The 17,473-nt window shown below is 40.4% G+C and overlaps 1 protein-coding gene across 1 annotated transcript in view; it reads right to left on the bottom strand.

The window, feature by feature from the left end:
- BEND4 (BEN domain containing 4) overlaps positions 1-17,473 on the bottom strand; it is a 55,113-nt gene that overhangs the window by 6,397 nt on the left and 31,243 nt on the right. Inside the window, exons 3-4 of the mRNA XM_006876598.1 lie at positions 13,748-13,839; positions 528-768 (exon numbers count right to left, since the gene is read on the bottom strand). Coding sequence (XP_006876660.1) covers positions 528-768; positions 13,748-13,839 — 333 coding nt within the window. The remainder of the gene's footprint in view (positions 1-527; positions 769-13,747; positions 13,840-17,473) is intronic.

Below are 17,473 nucleotides of genomic sequence, written 5' to 3'. Positions count from 1 at the left end.
ACACACACACACACACATACATATATATATTGTTGTTTTTAAGTGCCAGAGTCAGTTCTGACTTATAGTGACCCTGTATGGAGTTTCTGAGGAGCAGCTAATGAGTTTGAACCACTGACCTTGTGATCCAGTGCTTTATCCCAAAGCACCACATGGACTCAATATATACACACGTGTATATTTACATTCCATGTCTACCTTCTACCTTTGCTCTGTGCAGTCCCCAAAATTCGACTTTTGCTGGAGGCGGCCTTCTCTGGTAGCAACTAAAATCTGAATTTAAAGTGTGAAACATGAGGTGCTATGCAAAGTTTATGTACCATTAAGTGAGAACACCAAAGCTCAAGCAAACGGAGAATTTTTTTAAAGAGCTTCTCCATAGCCAGTAGATGGATCACATGAAGCCTATAAGGTTGCAGCGGAAAGAAACCCAAATACAGTACGGCTGAACACTCGTAAAGGGAGCCACAGCCCATGCGGTGAAATGAGATCACAGATGGCGGACACTGAGTGGAAGGATGCAGTACCTCGAAGGCATGTTACTTTAACTGGATCCAGAGGGCGTCTTTCAGGACCTGTCTCTCCTGACTGCACTGACCTTTTCCTTTTCCCAAGGCCGCATGAGTACTTAAGCTCATCGGTTGTGAAAACAAATCTGATGAGGTATCGAAGGAGCCGTCTCCCATCTTTCTTTGAAGAGTTTACAGCTTCGTCCCACTGTTTGCTCGTTATGTAGACAGGATAGTTGTTCAACAGCTGTTTGCTTCCCTAGAAAAAGCGAAAGGTTTTCTCATTACCTACTTAGCCAGCCAATCAGCCAGCTAGAAGCCAAGGCGATCTCCATTTCAAAGGCAAGCATGCTTTTTAACCAAGTGTTGAAGCTGACAATGAACCAGGTATGGAAGAGCACAAGTAATTGCTCACACTCCGAATGGACGCTTTTCAAATTACATTGGCATTTTCTGTAACAAGAGCCAATGAGGTATAATGAACACCTTTGAAAGAGGAGCTATTTATAACTTGCATTTTAACAGGTAGGTTAAAATGTGTCAAGATCCAATGACAGTGAACACTATTTAAATATAACCTGTAACTTTCCTATGCAATCTATTAAAATATGCAAAAATGACTTTGAAGAGTGTGATCAAACAGGTCTCTTCAACCTCTGAGAAAAGATGCTGGTGGTCTATTTTCATACTTGGGTTGAACTGCCTTAACCCTTAATAACCATTGTGTTACAGTAAAAAAAACCCATAAAGATTTTAATAAGGGGGAATTGTGGGAACTAAAAGGGGGGAGGGAAAAAAAAGCAAAACATGTTTCCTCAAATGATAGCTTCTGCAAATGCCAAAATGCCACTATGTCAATTCAAATTTTTTCTTACTTTTCACCTTCATAATTTATGTCTGCTATAAAATTCCCAGGCTAAATAGCTGCAGTGGGACTAATTATGGGAGTTTCTGTAACATTTATAAGCCGTGTTTAGTCAATTGCACCTACACAACCATTAGGTTAGTTCTGGTTGTCCATAAATTTCTACAGTCCAGGACAAATGAATTAACCCATGATCTCAGTTTTAATGTACTTCTTCCCTAGTAATTAAAGTGTACAAAATAAAGAAGAGAAAACTCATTCAGTTTTACAACTCTGCAAATTTACTAGAGGTTGTAAATTTGGCACTGTTTGAGTGTGATAGGGATTTATATTTTCAAAAAATGCTCTGATAAGTTAAGCACTGATGGGTAAACAGCCAACAGGAAAAGCAGCAGTCAGATCTGGCCATGAAGTTATCACTACACTGATGTTGTTAAGTGTTGTCAAGTCGGTTCCGACTCAATAGTGACCCTGTATAGGATTTCTCTGGTAGCGTAGTGGTTACGAATCGGGCTGCGAACCGCAAGGTCAGCAGTTTGAAACTACCAGCTGTTCCGCGGGAGAAAGATGAGGCGTTCTGCTCCCGTAAAGATTTACAGCCTCAGAAACCCTGTACAGGGTCAATATGGGTCGGAATCGACTGGACGGCACTTAACAACAACAACAACGTAGGATTTCTGAGGAGCCACTGGTGAATTTGAACCACCATCTTGTGGTTCTAACTGATCTTGCAGCAGTCTGGTGCATTATTCCATAGCACCACACCAGGAGTCCATCACCATACACATGGAAATCCACTACAGTTGCTATCCCTTCATGCACTAGCAAGGGTGGGACTTAGTTTCCTCTCTAAGGGAAGCAGTCAAGGTGAGTGGTTTGTGAGATGAATTTAGAGCTTGCCTGGGTTTGAATAGAATCTTGGTTCTGTGATTAAGATGTGTTTCTTGAGCAAATCACTCTACCTTATTAGATGGAAGTCTCATCACATGTAAGTAAAATGGGAAGAACCAAGTTATCATGAGTTGAAGATGTGAATATTTGGAAGCATAAACCAACTCTTGGCTTTGTGAACAATGGATGACCTTGTGTACAAGCGATGATCAATAGATGACCAAGTACAAGTCCCCGAATGGTGCAAAAGGTTAAGCGCTTGACTACTAGTCAAGAAGTAGGCAGTTTAAATCTTAGAAGACAGGTCTGGTGATTTGTTCCCAAAAGAAGGCTTGAAAACCTTATATAGCTCAGTTCTACTCTGCACACACTGGGATCATTATGAGTCAAAATGAACTCAATGAATACTAACAACATCAACAGCATTCACTGCTGTATTCTCTGAGCTGAGAACAGTGCCTAGCACATGCTACAAGCTATTAAAAAAATAAAAAGGAAACCAGAAGTTCCAAAGGTTCCTTTGGGCCAGAAGTTAGGGTAGGAGAAGAGAGATCATGAGGCCATGAATTGAGTTTGTGGGTGTGCAGACAGAGAGGCAGGGATGAAAGGTAGAGAATCCAAAGAGATTGACAATCTTTTCAATGAGCAAAGGTCTGGGAGATGTCAATGTAAGAAATATGTATAGGGTTAGGCTGGGAGGAGAAGATAGGCAGCAGAGAAGATTACATCCCATTACATCCCAAGCACAGCTGGGTTCCCAGGGTTCTGATTGGTTGGCTCCTCAACCCTCAGCACAACCAGGTCGGGCCTCTGGCAGGTGGAATCCCCAGGCATGTTGTTTTAGCTGTCATGTCTATTTCTATGTGTGTCAGGACAAGAAAAGTGTCTGGGAAGCTGTTGGTTAGATGAAAGCAGTTTCTGTTTTTAAGAAGCCAAGTCCAAAAAGTGAATAGAGAAGTGACATTACCTTTAAAACAACTAACTGCACCAAAAGTAGATTTTTGTACAAGAGCCATAATGACAAATGTTATTTACTGATCGATTATTACCAGCCTGATGCCAGCCCCATGCAACCTTGGCTTCATTTCTCCTCACAGTCATAACCAAGTAATTACAGAGCTGGGCTCTGGGACAGGGCTTGGGCAGGTGACTTAACTTCTTTAAACTTCAGCTTTTTTCTGTGAAAACAGGGATAATTATTCCAGTTTGTAGGTTTGGGGTTGAGGGGCCCACAGTCTCCCTTTAACAAGATAGGCCCTCGAAGGCTGGTTTTTTTGCCAGCTTTTTTTCCAGGCCATATCCCCTAGCCCAAGCACATGCCTGACACAAATAGAAAGAAACCACTTCAGGCTCTCCCTGCAGTGGACTGGACCACTATGATCTACAGGGTTTGCATTGTATGAATTGAGGTGCATGGAGGGCGAGCATTTTACCATCTCAGCCACCAATGCCTCCTCAACTGACACACAGAGCACGTGCAATAAACATCTGCTGAATGACTCATACAGTACAGTGCTTACCACAATAGCTGACACCATGCAGACATTCAATAAAGGTGGCTGTAATTCAGAGTTCTTTTTTGGTTTTTTAAAATACTGTGGCACTGGAACATTTGACAAACTTCTGATAACATTAATTGGTGACGTTAAAGGTCACAATCAAAACTTCCTTACATTCAAGAACTTTAACAAGAGCAACGTAGACAAGTGGCCATAAAATGGGGGTTTCTGTCAAGATTGGAGGAGGGGGAATGAAGAATTATTGCTTAATGAGTACAGAGTTTCTGCTTGGAATGATGAAAAAGGTTTTGGAAATAGTGGTGAAGATTGCACAAGATTGTGAATATCATTAGTGCCACTGAATGCCACTTTGTTGCTGTGGTTAAGTGCCACTGAGTCGGCTCCGACTCATTGTGACCCTGTAGAGTTTCCGAGGAGCGGCTGGTCAGTTTGAACCACCGACCCTGTGGTTCAAACCGACTTTACTTACATATGGTTAAAATGACGAATTTTATCTTTTATATATTTTCCCACTATATATGTTTTTAACAGGGGCATGTGGGGTCAGAGGACTTCCACCATCCTTAATTTAAAAACATCTTAGTTTTGGTCACTATAAGTACACGTGGAGAGGTTCTACTCTGCACATATGAGGTCAGAATAGACTTGATGGCAACTAGCAACACCACCAAATACATATCCAGGCATACTTAGAAAAGAAGACAATGGAGGTATTTAAAAAGCATTTATTTATTTGATGTTGAATGGTTTTAAAATTTGCTTTCCTTCAGGCTTGTAAGCTTACCAGGAAAGCGAGAATTACCATATCTGTTTTGCCAAAGAAGTGAAATTCTTTCCTAAGGTCTCACAGCTCAAAAGGATCAGAGCTGAGGAAACCTGTCCCCAGGTTCAGGGTTCAACCTGTGACACTGTCTCTAAAATCAGAGTTGGGTCTATTTCAAGATAGGAGGCATTATGATTAGGGAGCTGACAATTCAAGGTAAATGATTTCTTTAACCTTTAAAAAGATCAGATACTTGCTAGTGACTGGGATCTTAAAAGCTCATGAGCTACCTTAGAAGGTACACCTATTGGTCTTTCCCCATCCAGAGACAAGACACTTGGAAACAAGTAGTTCAATGGAGTAATGGGCCACATGAATAACACAGGCTTCTGAGCCCAGAAGATCTAGATGATGCATGGCTACCACTCCCAACTGCTCAATAGGGAACACATTACGAAGTCCTAGACTGAGTGGGAGAAAATGTGGAATGAAACTGAGAAATGTAAAAAAGACCAGACTTACTGGTCAGATAGACTGGTGAAATCCTGGGACGATGGCCCTTGGTCACTCTTCAAGTTTGAAACGGAACTCACCTCCATAGTGCAGTTTTCAGTCAAGTAATACATAGGTTTATGTTGTCATTGCTAAGTGTGACTGAGTCCGTTCTGACTCGTAGCGACCCTGTACAGGGTTTCTGAGGAGCAGCTGGTGGGTTTGAACTGCTGACCTTGTGGCTTGCAGTCCAGTGCTGATCCTACAGTGCCACACCAGGAAGGTGGTCAATAACACTAGGGAGAATAGTCAAACAATCTGGGTCAAAAGGGCAACATTTACCGAAGGACAAAATTCAGAAGGATGAGGAAAGAAAGAAGAATGGAAGCAAGAAACACAGGGAGAACGTGGGATACGTGAGGTTATACTGAGGGGATTACAATTGAGATGAAATGCAGGAGGACATGCTTTGTTGAATGTAAAACTGATGATCTTTTCTGTAAACCTTCATTCAATTCCCAATAAAAATGTTAATCCCAGAAGATCCACTCACACATGGAAGAGCGCAACATAAAATGTGGATATACTATTTAGAGTTCATTTTCTCCAGTAAAAAGGAACGCAAAGAGAAAAAGCAATTTATAGTTCAAAATGCAATTCAGAATGTTCTATATATTATGGATGAGATTTGTAATCCTTTTCAGATAAAATTAACAGAAATAAAATGTGATCAGTAACGAAAATGAGGACATTCCTGAAATGACAGTAAGAATGTTGTCGTTAAGTGCCGTAGAGTCAGTTCTGATCCATAGCGACCCTGTATCGGACTTCTGAGGAGCAGCTGGTGAAAGTGAACTGCCAACCTTGCAATTCAAATGACCTTGCAGTGCAGTGCATTAACCCACAGGGCCACGCCAAGACTACAAAATGTGCCAATAAGAGTAATGTAGTAATAATGATGTTGCTGTTGTTGTTAAGTGTCGTTGAGTCGATTCTGACTCATAGCGACCTTGTGTAGGGTTTCTGAGGCTTTAAATCTTCACAGAAGCAGAGAGTCTTATATTTCACCTTCTGTGAAAGGAGGAGCTGGCAGGCTTGAACCGCAGACCTTGTGGCTCACAGACCAGTCAGTACTTACTGTATCAAACATGCTCGCAATGATAGTGATAGTTATTAATAAAAGTGCTACCCACAGTAGAAATGTAGACTTTCCCTTGGTTTTTATAGAATTCTGATTTGTAAAATTCAGACTCATTAAACTCTGACCTACTGGTGAGATTTAAAAATTTTTTTAAAAGATTAAAAATTAAAAAAAAAAAAATCAAGATGAACAACTCTCAATTAAATGTCTTTGGACTCTTAAGAAAATGGAAAAGACAGGTGTGCATCAACTATAAAATAACCCACGTAGTTTTGAATTAGACTTGTGAGTAATGTGCTACATGAGCACAAAACAAGGGTATAGCAGTCAGGGATAGCTTCTTGGAGGAAGAGGGTTTTTGCTTTGTGTTTTTTGTATGATGAAAACATCAAGCTAAGAAATGTAGGCTTTCTTCAAGAGAGCAAATAGATGAATTTCAAACATGTGACATTTAGTTTTGACCTGTACTTTAAATAAGTAGCTTTCCAGAGTGGAAGATGGAAAAGAATCTACTTCAACAGTTCAGAGGCAAAAGGATGGGTGTGAACTCGAAACAATTCAACAAGGTTGCAGAATGGTTGGATGTTGGCGATGAAGAAGAGGAAAGAGTCAGTGAACCTCAGAAGGTTTCCCCTGAATGGAGTGGGCGCTGATGCCACCTTTATCAAAGAGAAAACAGAAAGAGTAAGGGTGGGTATTCAGAGTAGCGGCGGTGGGTCTGAGAGGTGTGTGGCATTCTACTCTTGGAGAGGCAGCTGGACAAACAGGTCTGCAACTGAGCCATGGGGGCTGGTATTGTAGCTACATGACTGTTGTTACTGTTGGTGTTGTTAGTTGCCGTTCAGTTGGTTCTGACTCATTTGCAACAGAATGAAACACTGCCTGGTCCTATACCCATCGTTGTTATGCCTGAGCCAATTGCTGCTGCCACTGTGCCAATCCATCAGGTTGGGGACCTTATTCTTTTTTTGCTGACCCTCCACTTTGCCAAGCATGATGTCTTTCTTCAGGGACTGGTCCCTCCTGATAATATGTCTTAAGTATGAGAGACAAAGTCTGGCCATGCTGGCTTCCAAGGAGTATTATGGCTGCACTTCTTCCAAAAAACACATCGGTTTGGTCTTTTGGCAGTCTATGGTACTTTAATATTCTCCTCCAACACCATAACTCCAATGCATCAATTCTTCTATGGTCATCCTTATTCGCTAGCCAACTTTTACATGCATATTGAAAACACCACGGCTTGGGTGAGGTGTACCTCAGTTCTCAAACTTGGACACTTTAAAGAGGTCTTGTGCAGCAGATTTCCCTATGCAATACATCATTTGATTGCTTGACTGCTGCTTTCATGAGTGTTAATGATGGATCCAAGCAAAATGAAATCTTTGACAACTTCAATCTTTTCTCCATTTATATTGATATTGTTTATAGATCCAGTGGTGAGGGTTTTTGTTTTCTTTACACTGAGGTGCAACCCATACCAAAGGCTGTGGTCTTTGATCATTATGGTTCCTGTGTATTTTGAGTGTCTTCTAGCACTATACCAGACAATATTCATTTTTGTTTCATAGAGTTTTCATTGGCTGATTTTTGGCAGCAGACCATCAGGCCTTTCTTTGCAGTCTATCTTAATCTCGATTATCTGGTGAAACTTGTCCACCACGAATGATCTGACTGGTATTTGAAGTACAGATGGCACGGCTTCCAGCAGCACAGCAATGTGTAGGCCAACACAATACAGCAGACTGAGAACTTTAGAAACATATTTAGGATGTGTTCATCTAGACGTAGAATTGATGTTATGTGAGGGAACATAATTGTGCAGAGACAGAGAGCAGACAGCAAGAGAAGACGAAAGATTAAATGCTAGACAACAGTGGCTAGGAACCTCATGAAAGCATAACAAGAAAATAATGGGGAACTGCTCAGGAGAGCGGACTGACACTCAGGTCAGTGGAAATGGGAATCTGGAGGAGGAGAGGCGAGAGCCTGAGGATATTGAGGGATAGAAAAGGGGACTCTGGACTGGACTAGGACAGTAGAAAAGCTACCAGTGACCTCTGACAGAGCATTCTGGTAAGTACTGGAGATGAAGCCAGATTACTGGGCATGGAAGAGCAAAGGGAAACTAAAGGAAAGAAGATAATTGATATAGAGCAACTGTGAGAATGTTTAAAGATGAGGTAACCATGAACACATTCAGCAAGCATGTCCTGAGTGCCTTCTGTGGAACTGGCACTGGGTTGCTGCTACATGGGATGAGCCCTGGTTTCAGCCTCAAAGACCAAGACACGTCACAGGGCACACTGGGAAGTTCCCTGGCAGAGGATGCTACCTACGGGAGTACTTTGTGGTAGAAGGAAAAAAGAAGTACAGTATTTGGAGGGAAGGGACAGAAGCAAAGGAAGCCCTGTTTTTACGATGAGGATACTGGAACATGTTTGCTATTGGTGGTGGTGGTGGTGGTGGTGGTAGTGTGCCATGGAGTTGGTTCTGACTCACAGAAACCCTGCAAAGGGTTTCTGAGGCTGTAAATATTTACAGGAACAGAAAGCCTCAACTTTCTCCCATGGAATGACTGGCAGTTTCAAACTGCCGATCTTGAGGTTAGTAGTCTGACTTGTAACCACTATGCTACCAGAGCTCCTTTTGCTATGAGTTGGAGGGCAGAAATCTTCAAGAAGCAAGGAATAATTGATGGTACTAAGTCCTAGAGAGGAAAGGCATTCTGCGCTGGCAGGAGAGACACCAATTCTTAGAGGGGAAAAGCATGAAGATAAAAATAAATATAGAGGTGGGTGGGGAGGGGGGATTCAACATGACATTTCTTCTGAGCTAAGTTCAGGAGAAGGAAGTGGTGGGGCTAGGAATGGGCTGGGGGTTGGAGACATGGACCAGACTTCTGAAATAGTTCTTCTAGGTTATAGAAAAGGAAGCTACAGAATCTAATCTCTGGCCACACCTGAATGGGACAGAGTTTCAAACCACACCAGACTGACTCCACATTTTTCATCCTCTGGTCTCTTAGGAGCAGAAGACTGGAAAGTGGTGTATTCATATATTTCTTTGGCAGAGTGACATTGGGACAGAATGGGAAACACAAGTGCACAGATCTAGCAAAACAGTGAACAGTAGATAAAACGTTAAGGTGATTATAAACTACATACAGGGATCTCATGATGAAAGCGAGGGCCAACCTCCTACCATTATCAGCATGAACAACTTACCTTGCCAATGAGGATCATTTATTAAATAAAATATTATCAATCATTACCAATCCAAGATTGTTATCAATCCCAGTGAGATACAGTGGAGTTGCTTCTTCTGTTGGATTTAGGTTCTAAAGTCAGTAAGATGAAAATAGGATGTATTAAAAACTGAGCCTTGAAAAACCTTGTTAAAAGATACCATTTTTGTTAAGTATCAATGCTATCCCCTCTGTACACAGGGTAGATAGGGACGGGCAACTTAGACACTGGCTACCTAAAATGAAGGGGCGATAAAGGTACGAAGTGACTGGCTTACAAGGTTTCAAGGGGGAGTTTAGTTTAATAGTGTGTGGGGAAAAAATAAAAAGTCCCCACTATATAGTTTTCATCTTGTCTAGATAGGTCTGGTTAAAAGAAATGGGGATAAGAGTCTCATGATTCAACAGCAAGTATTGTTATCATGACTAACAGTGACTGTCACAATTGTAAAGGTAGAAGTGTTGTAAAAAACAAAACAAAACAGGGGAGTAGTTAATCTTATGGTCCAGAAACAAAGAACCCTAGGACCTACCATCAAGGGAGAAGAGCACAAGTGGAATGTGGGACCTTATCCAGAGAAGCAGCGATACCAGAGATGGAGGCAGAGATGGGGACATGGAGAGAGGGAGCAGCTGAGGACTCTAGATTCATGGGAAGAGACGGACTAAGAGCTGGTGGCCATGACGCAGACTTGCAGAATGTGCCCTTTGGTTGTTTAAATTATTATATATGCCTGAGTGTTAAAAAAAAAAAAAAAAGCGCTAATGTGAATAGAGAGAAACACTGTTAACTGATGGTACATGGAAGAGATTACAATCATTGTAATGAAACAAGGTGTATGATTTGTTGAATGTAAAACTGATAATCTGCCCTGTATGCTTTCACTTAATTCAAAATAAAAACCTTAAAAAAAAAAAAGGGTACCATATTTAAAATGACATGCCATTACAACCCAAACAGACTATTTTTCTCTACACATTGTAAAAGACTACGATTTCTTCCAGTAAGAAGCAGAGAAAGAAAATGGTTTGTGTTCAGTGTCCCTAGAGTCTGGAAAATATGTATCTAAACATGTGAGAATCTCACTCAACATGGGAGATAAACCACAACAAGGAGAATTCTGGAACATTGATGTATCAGTGCGTGCATTTCAGCGTCCCTCTCTACCAAAAAGGCATTTGCCATGAAGAAGTCATTGGTCTTGCAAAATTCTATCGTGATCTGTAGCATCCTTTCTATCACCAAGGCTATATTTTCCAGCTATTGATTCTTCCTTTTTGTTTCCAACCTTTGCACGCTAAACACCAGTAAGTACTGTTTTTAGACAACATAAAAGATGACTATACACATGGACAGCACCAGATGGGAATACACAGAATTCAAATGGACTATATCTGTTGGAAGAGACAGTGGAAAAGCTCGATATCATCAGCCAAAATAAAGCCAGAGGCAGGTTGTGGAGCAGACGATGAACTGCTCATATACAAGTTCAGGTTGAAGTTGAATAAAATAAAAATACATCCATGAGAGGGAGTCCTGGTGTGGCACTGTGGATTAATGTGCCAGACTGCAAAGCCGTTTGAACTGCAATGTTGGTGGTTCAAGCTTACCAGCTGCTCCTCGGAAACCCTATACAGGGTCGTTATGGGTCAGAACTGACTCACAACAACAATGAGAGCCAAAATATGACCTTGAACACATGCCACCTGAATTTAGAGATAACCTCATGAGCAGTTTTGATGCATTAGACAATAATGACCGAAGACCAGAAGAGTTGTGAGATAACATCAAAAACATCATGAACATCATACAGGAAGAAAGCAAAAGGTCATTAAGAAGACAAGAAACAAGGAAAAGATCAAAATGGATGTCAGAAGAGCCTCTGAAACTTGCTCTCCAGTGTAGAGATGCCAAAGCAAAAGGAGGAAATAAGGTAAAAGAACTGAATATAAAATTTCAAAGGGCAGCTTGAGAAAACAAAGCCAAGTATTATAATTAAATGTTCAAAGACCTGGAATTAGAAAATTAGAAAACCAAAAGGGAAGAACATGCTCAGCATTTATTAAGCTGAAAGAACTGAAGAAACAATTCAAACTCTGACTTGCAATATTGAAGGGTTCTAATGGAGTCCTGGTGTGGTGCTGTGGGCTAATGTGTCAGACTGCAAAGTCATTTGAACTGCAGGGTTGGTGGTTCAAGCTCATCAGCTGCTCCTTGGAAATCCTATACAGGGCCACTATGGGTCGGAATCGACTTGACAGCACTTCACAATAACAACAAATGGGCTTTGGGAGCATGGTGGTTACAAGTCAGGCTGCTAATCATACAGCCAACAAGTTGAAACTACCAGCTGTTCCGAGGAGAAAGATGAGGCTTTCTGCTCCCATACAGATTTATAGCTTCAGAAACCCTATACAGGGTCGCTATGAATCAGAATCAACTCCACAGCACATAACCACCACCAACATGGGCAAAATACTGAATGATGCAGGAAGCAACAAAAGAAGAGTCACTGTACCAAAAAACAATGGTCCATGTTCAACCATTTCAAGAGTTCACGTATGATCAAGATCCAATGTTAATGACGCAGTGAGTCCAAGGCGCATTGAAGGCATTAGCAAAACAACAAGGCTCCAGGAACTGATGGAATACAGATTGAATTCTTTCAACAAACTGAAGCAGCACTGGAGTCACTCACTCATTTACGTCAAGAAATTTGGAAGACAGATATCTGGCCAACTATTTGGAAGAGATCCATATTTGTCCCTATTGCAAAGAGGGGTGACTCAATGGAAAGCAGAAATCATCAGATAATATCATTAATATCACAGATTGAATTCATATCACATGCAAGTAAAATTGAGCTAAAGATAATTTTAAAACTACTGCAACAGTATATTGACAGGCAATGAGAGAGGTTCAAGCAGTTTTAGACAAGGCTGTTGAATGAGAGCTATCATTTACTGATGTCAGATGGATCGTGGCTGAAAACAGAGAATATCGGAAAGATGTTTACCTGCGCTTTATTGACTACGTAAAGGTTTACAACTGTGTGGATTATGAGACGTTATGGAGAACATTTCAGAGAATGGGTATTCCGGAACACTTAATTGTGCTCCTGAGGAACCTGTACACAGACCAAGAGGCAGCTGTTGGAACAGAATAATGGGACCTGAATGGTGTAAAATCAGGAAAGGTGTGCATCACAGTGTATGCGGAACATACACATTCCATGTGTATGCGGAACAAACAATCCAACAAACTGGATTATATGAAGAAGAACATGGCATCAGGATTGGAGGAAGACTTATTAACAAATATGATATGCAGGTGACAAAATCTTGTTGACTGAAAACAAGAAGACTTAAAATAATTACTGATGAAAATCTATGATCACAACCTTCAGAATGGTTTGTACCTTAATGTAAAGAAAACAAAAATCATTACCATTGGACAAATAAACATCATGATAAACGGAGAAAAGATTGAAGTTGTCAAAGACTTCATTGCCCATTATCAACACTCATGGTAGCAGCAGTCAAGAAATCAAAGGATGTATTGTATTAGGCAAATCTGCTACAAAAGACCTTTTCAAAGCATTCAAGAGCAAAGAAATCAGGATGAGGACTAAGGCGAACCTGCCATCTTTGCTCTTGACGCATACATAAGTGAAAGTTGGACAATAAATAAGGAAGACTGTAGAAGAATTGATGCATTTCTGTTATAGTTTTGGAGAAGAATATTAAAAGTAGCATGTACTGCTAGAAGAGCAAACAAATCTGTGTTGGAAGAAGTATAATCAGAATGTTCCTTAGAAGCCAGGATGGTGAGACACTGTCTCTCATACTTCAGACATATCAGGAGGGTCCAATCCCTGGAGAAGCACATCATGCTTGGTAAAGTAGAGGGTCAGCAAAAAAGAGGAGGACCCCCAAGGAGATGGATTGGCACATTGGCAGCAGCAATGGGCTCAAGTAAGCTATTGTAAAGTTGGTTCCGTTCTATTATGCATAGTTAGAACCGACTGGACGGCACCTAACAAGAACATCAACAACTCTACCGAAAAAGATGGTGGAACAGGTGTTCACACTACTTAAATTGCTCTTTCTTCTTCTTTCTCCTAGATTGGAGAGTTGAATCTTCATGAGTTAGATAAGTACATGAACAATCTTTCTCTAAATATGTGTTCAGAGGTAATGGGTTGATAAACCTTTGACAGCCAAAAATACATTTTGCTAGTCAATCGATTCTGGTATTTGTTGGTAAGTCATCATGAAATCCAAGTGGAGCAACATTTAGGTTTTTATGAGTGACTCACCTCGGTCGGTTGGTCAGCTGACTGTGGTATCATGAGTTGATTGTGGTGCTGCAGTACTGTCTTCAAGTAATCTAAAACAGTCTGGCAGGGTACTAAGTGGAATAAATGGCAATTATTAGCTTTCTCAGAACATAAATATCAAACACGATAAGTAAGGTCTAAAAAGATTTTTCACATCAACATCTTAAAAAAAAAGACATTTTCTAAAAGGAAGTAGAGTCTTCTTTCATTTAACATCCGTAGTTATTTCTGTTTGTAAATCCAGCAGATGCTATAGTTTAGGGAGAATTTTTAGGTTTCTCATAGGCTCAGCACAATTCACTGAGAATTTTCAAGTAAAAATTACTCTAAGATGAATTTGGGTCAACAATAATGATCACAAACAGTCCACAGAAAAGAGAAGACTTGTCCTCTTTGACTTAATTTGTAGCACTGTTGTTGTTGTTGTTAAGTGCTGTTGAGTGTGTTCCCACTCACAAAAACCCTGTAAATTGCTTCCAAGGAGTAGCTGGTGGATCTGAACCACCAATCTTGTGGTTAGCAGTCCAGTGCTTATCCTACATCACCTCACCAGGTCTCTGGTTTTAGCAATAATACCTAACAATGTGATATAAAATTAAAGTACTGAAAATACATGTTTCACTAGTATTTAATCAATCATATAGTATACATTTTAAATGACAAATTCATCCCTAAATTCTTCAATATGCAGGGCTTCTATGTAATTTAGACGACTCCAATATGAATATTTGTGGACACATAGTTCTTATTCTTAGTGTTTTATTCTTGCTCCTCTCAAGAAGTTTAATTGATTTGGTGGAATTCAGATGTCGCTATTATGTGTTAAATTAAGCTTCTTTTTTTCCTATTCCCTCTGTTTCTTTTTTTGGAGGGTTGTGGTGGGGGGAAATGTACACAAAAACACTCAGGAATATATAATAAGTTAAACAACCAAAGGGCACATTCTGCAAGCCTGCCTCCTGGCCGCCAGCACTCAGTCTTTCTCTTTCCGTGACTCTAGAGTCCTCATCTCTGCTCCATCTCTGATGTCGCTACTTGTCTGGATAGGGACTCACATTCCCTTGTGCTCTTCTCCCTTTATGGTCCTAGGGTCGTCTGTTTATGGACTGTAAGATTAACTACTCCCCTATTTTTGTTACAAAACTTCTACCTTTGTAATTGTGACAGTCATGATTAGTCATGATAATAATTACTCACTATTGAATCATAAGAATCTTATTGCTATCTCTCTTTTAAGTTTTTATTGTGAATTATGTGGGTTTACACGGGCTATCATCAGTTTTACATTCATCCTATCGTATTTCATTTCATTGCAATGATTACAATCCCCTCCATGCATCATCAAACAACCAAAGGGTACACCTCACAGGCCTGCCCCCAGGCTGTCAGCACACAATCCCTCTCCCTTCCTGAGCCCAGTGTCGCCAGTCACTCCATCTCTCCATGTCATCATCTTTGCCTCCATTTCTGGTGTCACTGCTTCTCTGGGTAGGGTTCTGTACACCACATGATGGTCCCAGGGACCTCCGCACCTGGACTGCAAAATCAATCATTCCCCTCCTTTTGTTACAAAGCATCTACCTTTACATTTCCGACCCTCACAGTCAGTCCTGATAGTAATTATTCACTATTGTACCACAAGAGTCTTATCCCCATCTCCTTTCATTAGCCACGTCCAAACAGATTGGAAACCATTCAGTGGGGGATTCTACCTTCCCCAGCCCCATCTGGAACTAGGCTCCCTCTTGAATCTTTGTAAACCAGTCACTTCTTGCCTTTGTAGCTCCCCCAGTTTGGGTAGCCAATGTCTAAGTTGCCCATCTCTGTCAACCCTGTGTACCAAGGGAGTGGGAATGATCCTCGCTGTAAAGTTCAAATTGTAGCAGGTTACTTTTTTTTTTTTAATCTCTTTCCCCATCTCTTTTAACCAGACCCATTTAGACACGATGAAAATTATTCAGTGGGGACTTTTCTTTCCCACACACTATTAAACTAAACGCCCCCTTGAAACCTTGTAAGCCAGTCACTTCGTGCCTTTATCACACTAATAAACTTTTTTTTGGTAATAAAATATGTTGTTGTTGTTGTTAAGTGCCGTCAAGTCGGTTCCAACCCATAGTGACCCTATATAGGGTTTCCAAGGATAAGCTGGTGAGCTTGAACCACCGACTTTGCACTTCAAACTGACTTTGCAGTCTGATGCATTAGCCCACAGTGCCACACCAGGACTCCATAGTAAAATACAAGAGTATATAATTAATGTTACTGAACTATACACTTAAAAATAGTTAATTTGGCAAATTTTATGTCACATATCTTACATAGAATATGTAGCAATAATTTTGCTAATTGACCATTTTTAAGTGTCTTGTTGTTTGTTGTTACATGCTGTTGAGTCGATTCTGACCCAAAGTGACCCTGTATAGGGTTTCTAAGGAGCAACCAGTGAGCTTGAACCACCAACCTTGCAGTTCAAATGACTTTGCAGTCTGATGCATTAGACCACAGTGCCACACCAGGACTCCTTTTAAGTGTATATTCGGTGATATTAATTATAGTCACAAAAAACTGTGAAGCTATCATTACACTATTTATTTAAAAATTTTTGTCACCTCTCAAAACGTAAACTCTGTACCCTTTAAATAATAACACCCCATTTCCTCCTTCCCCAGTCTCTAATGATCACTGATGTACTTTGTCTCTATCAATTTGCCTATTCTACGTATTTCAGATAAGTGTAATCATACAATTTTTGCCTTCTTGTCTCTGACTTATTTCACTTAACAGCTTCAGGATTCATCCAGGTCAGAGTATGTATGAGAATGCCATTTCTCTCTATGGCTGAATAATACTCCATTGTATGCAGATAATGCATTTTGATGTTCCTTTGATTTTTTGATGGGCACTTAGGTCTGTCAGTTTTGGTGGCTTGTGTGTTGCTGTGATTCTGGAAGCTGTGCCACAGGTATTTAAAATACCAGCAGGGTCACCTACAGTGCACAAGTTTCAGCTGATATTTGGGACAAAGATGGATTAGGAAGGAGAGACGGACTACTTCTAAATATTTAGTCAATGAAAACTTTATGAATAGCAGTGGAACACTGTCAGCACCAGAATACTGAATATTTGTACAGAGTGCCGGAAGATGAGCCCCTCAGGCTGAAAGGCACACAAAATGTGACTGGGAAAAAGCTGCCTTCTCAAAGTAGAGTTGACCATTATGATGCGAATGAAGTAAAGTCTTCAGGACCTTCATTTACTGATGTAAACATCCACCAATAATTAGAACATGAAAGGTACAAAGTATGAATCTATGAAAGTAGGAAATTGTACAAAATGAAATGGAACACATAAACATAGAGCTATCCTATGCATTAGTGAGCTGAAGTGGACTGGTATTGGCCATTTTGAATTTGACAATCACATGGATTACTTTGCTGGGAATGACGAATTGAAGAGGAATGGCATTGTATTCATCATCAAAAAGAGCATATAACGATGTGTCTTGAAATACAACCCTGTCTGTGATAGGATAATGTCCATATGCATACAAAGGAGAACAATCACCACCACTATTATTCAAATTTACACTCGAACCACTAAAGCCAGTTGTGATGAAATTGAAGAATTCTACCAACTTCTTTAGTATGAAATTGATGCAATCAAGATGTATTGATAATTACTGGCAATTGGAATGCAAAGGTT

The sequence above is a fragment of the Chrysochloris asiatica genome, unplaced genomic scaffold (genome assembly GCF_000296735.1).
Source record: "Chrysochloris asiatica unplaced genomic scaffold, ChrAsi1.0 scaffold00394, whole genome shotgun sequence".
Classification (NCBI taxonomy): Eukaryota; Metazoa; Chordata; class Mammalia; order Afrosoricida; family Chrysochloridae; genus Chrysochloris; species Chrysochloris asiatica.
This window is presented reverse-complemented; position numbering and strand designations above follow the sequence as displayed.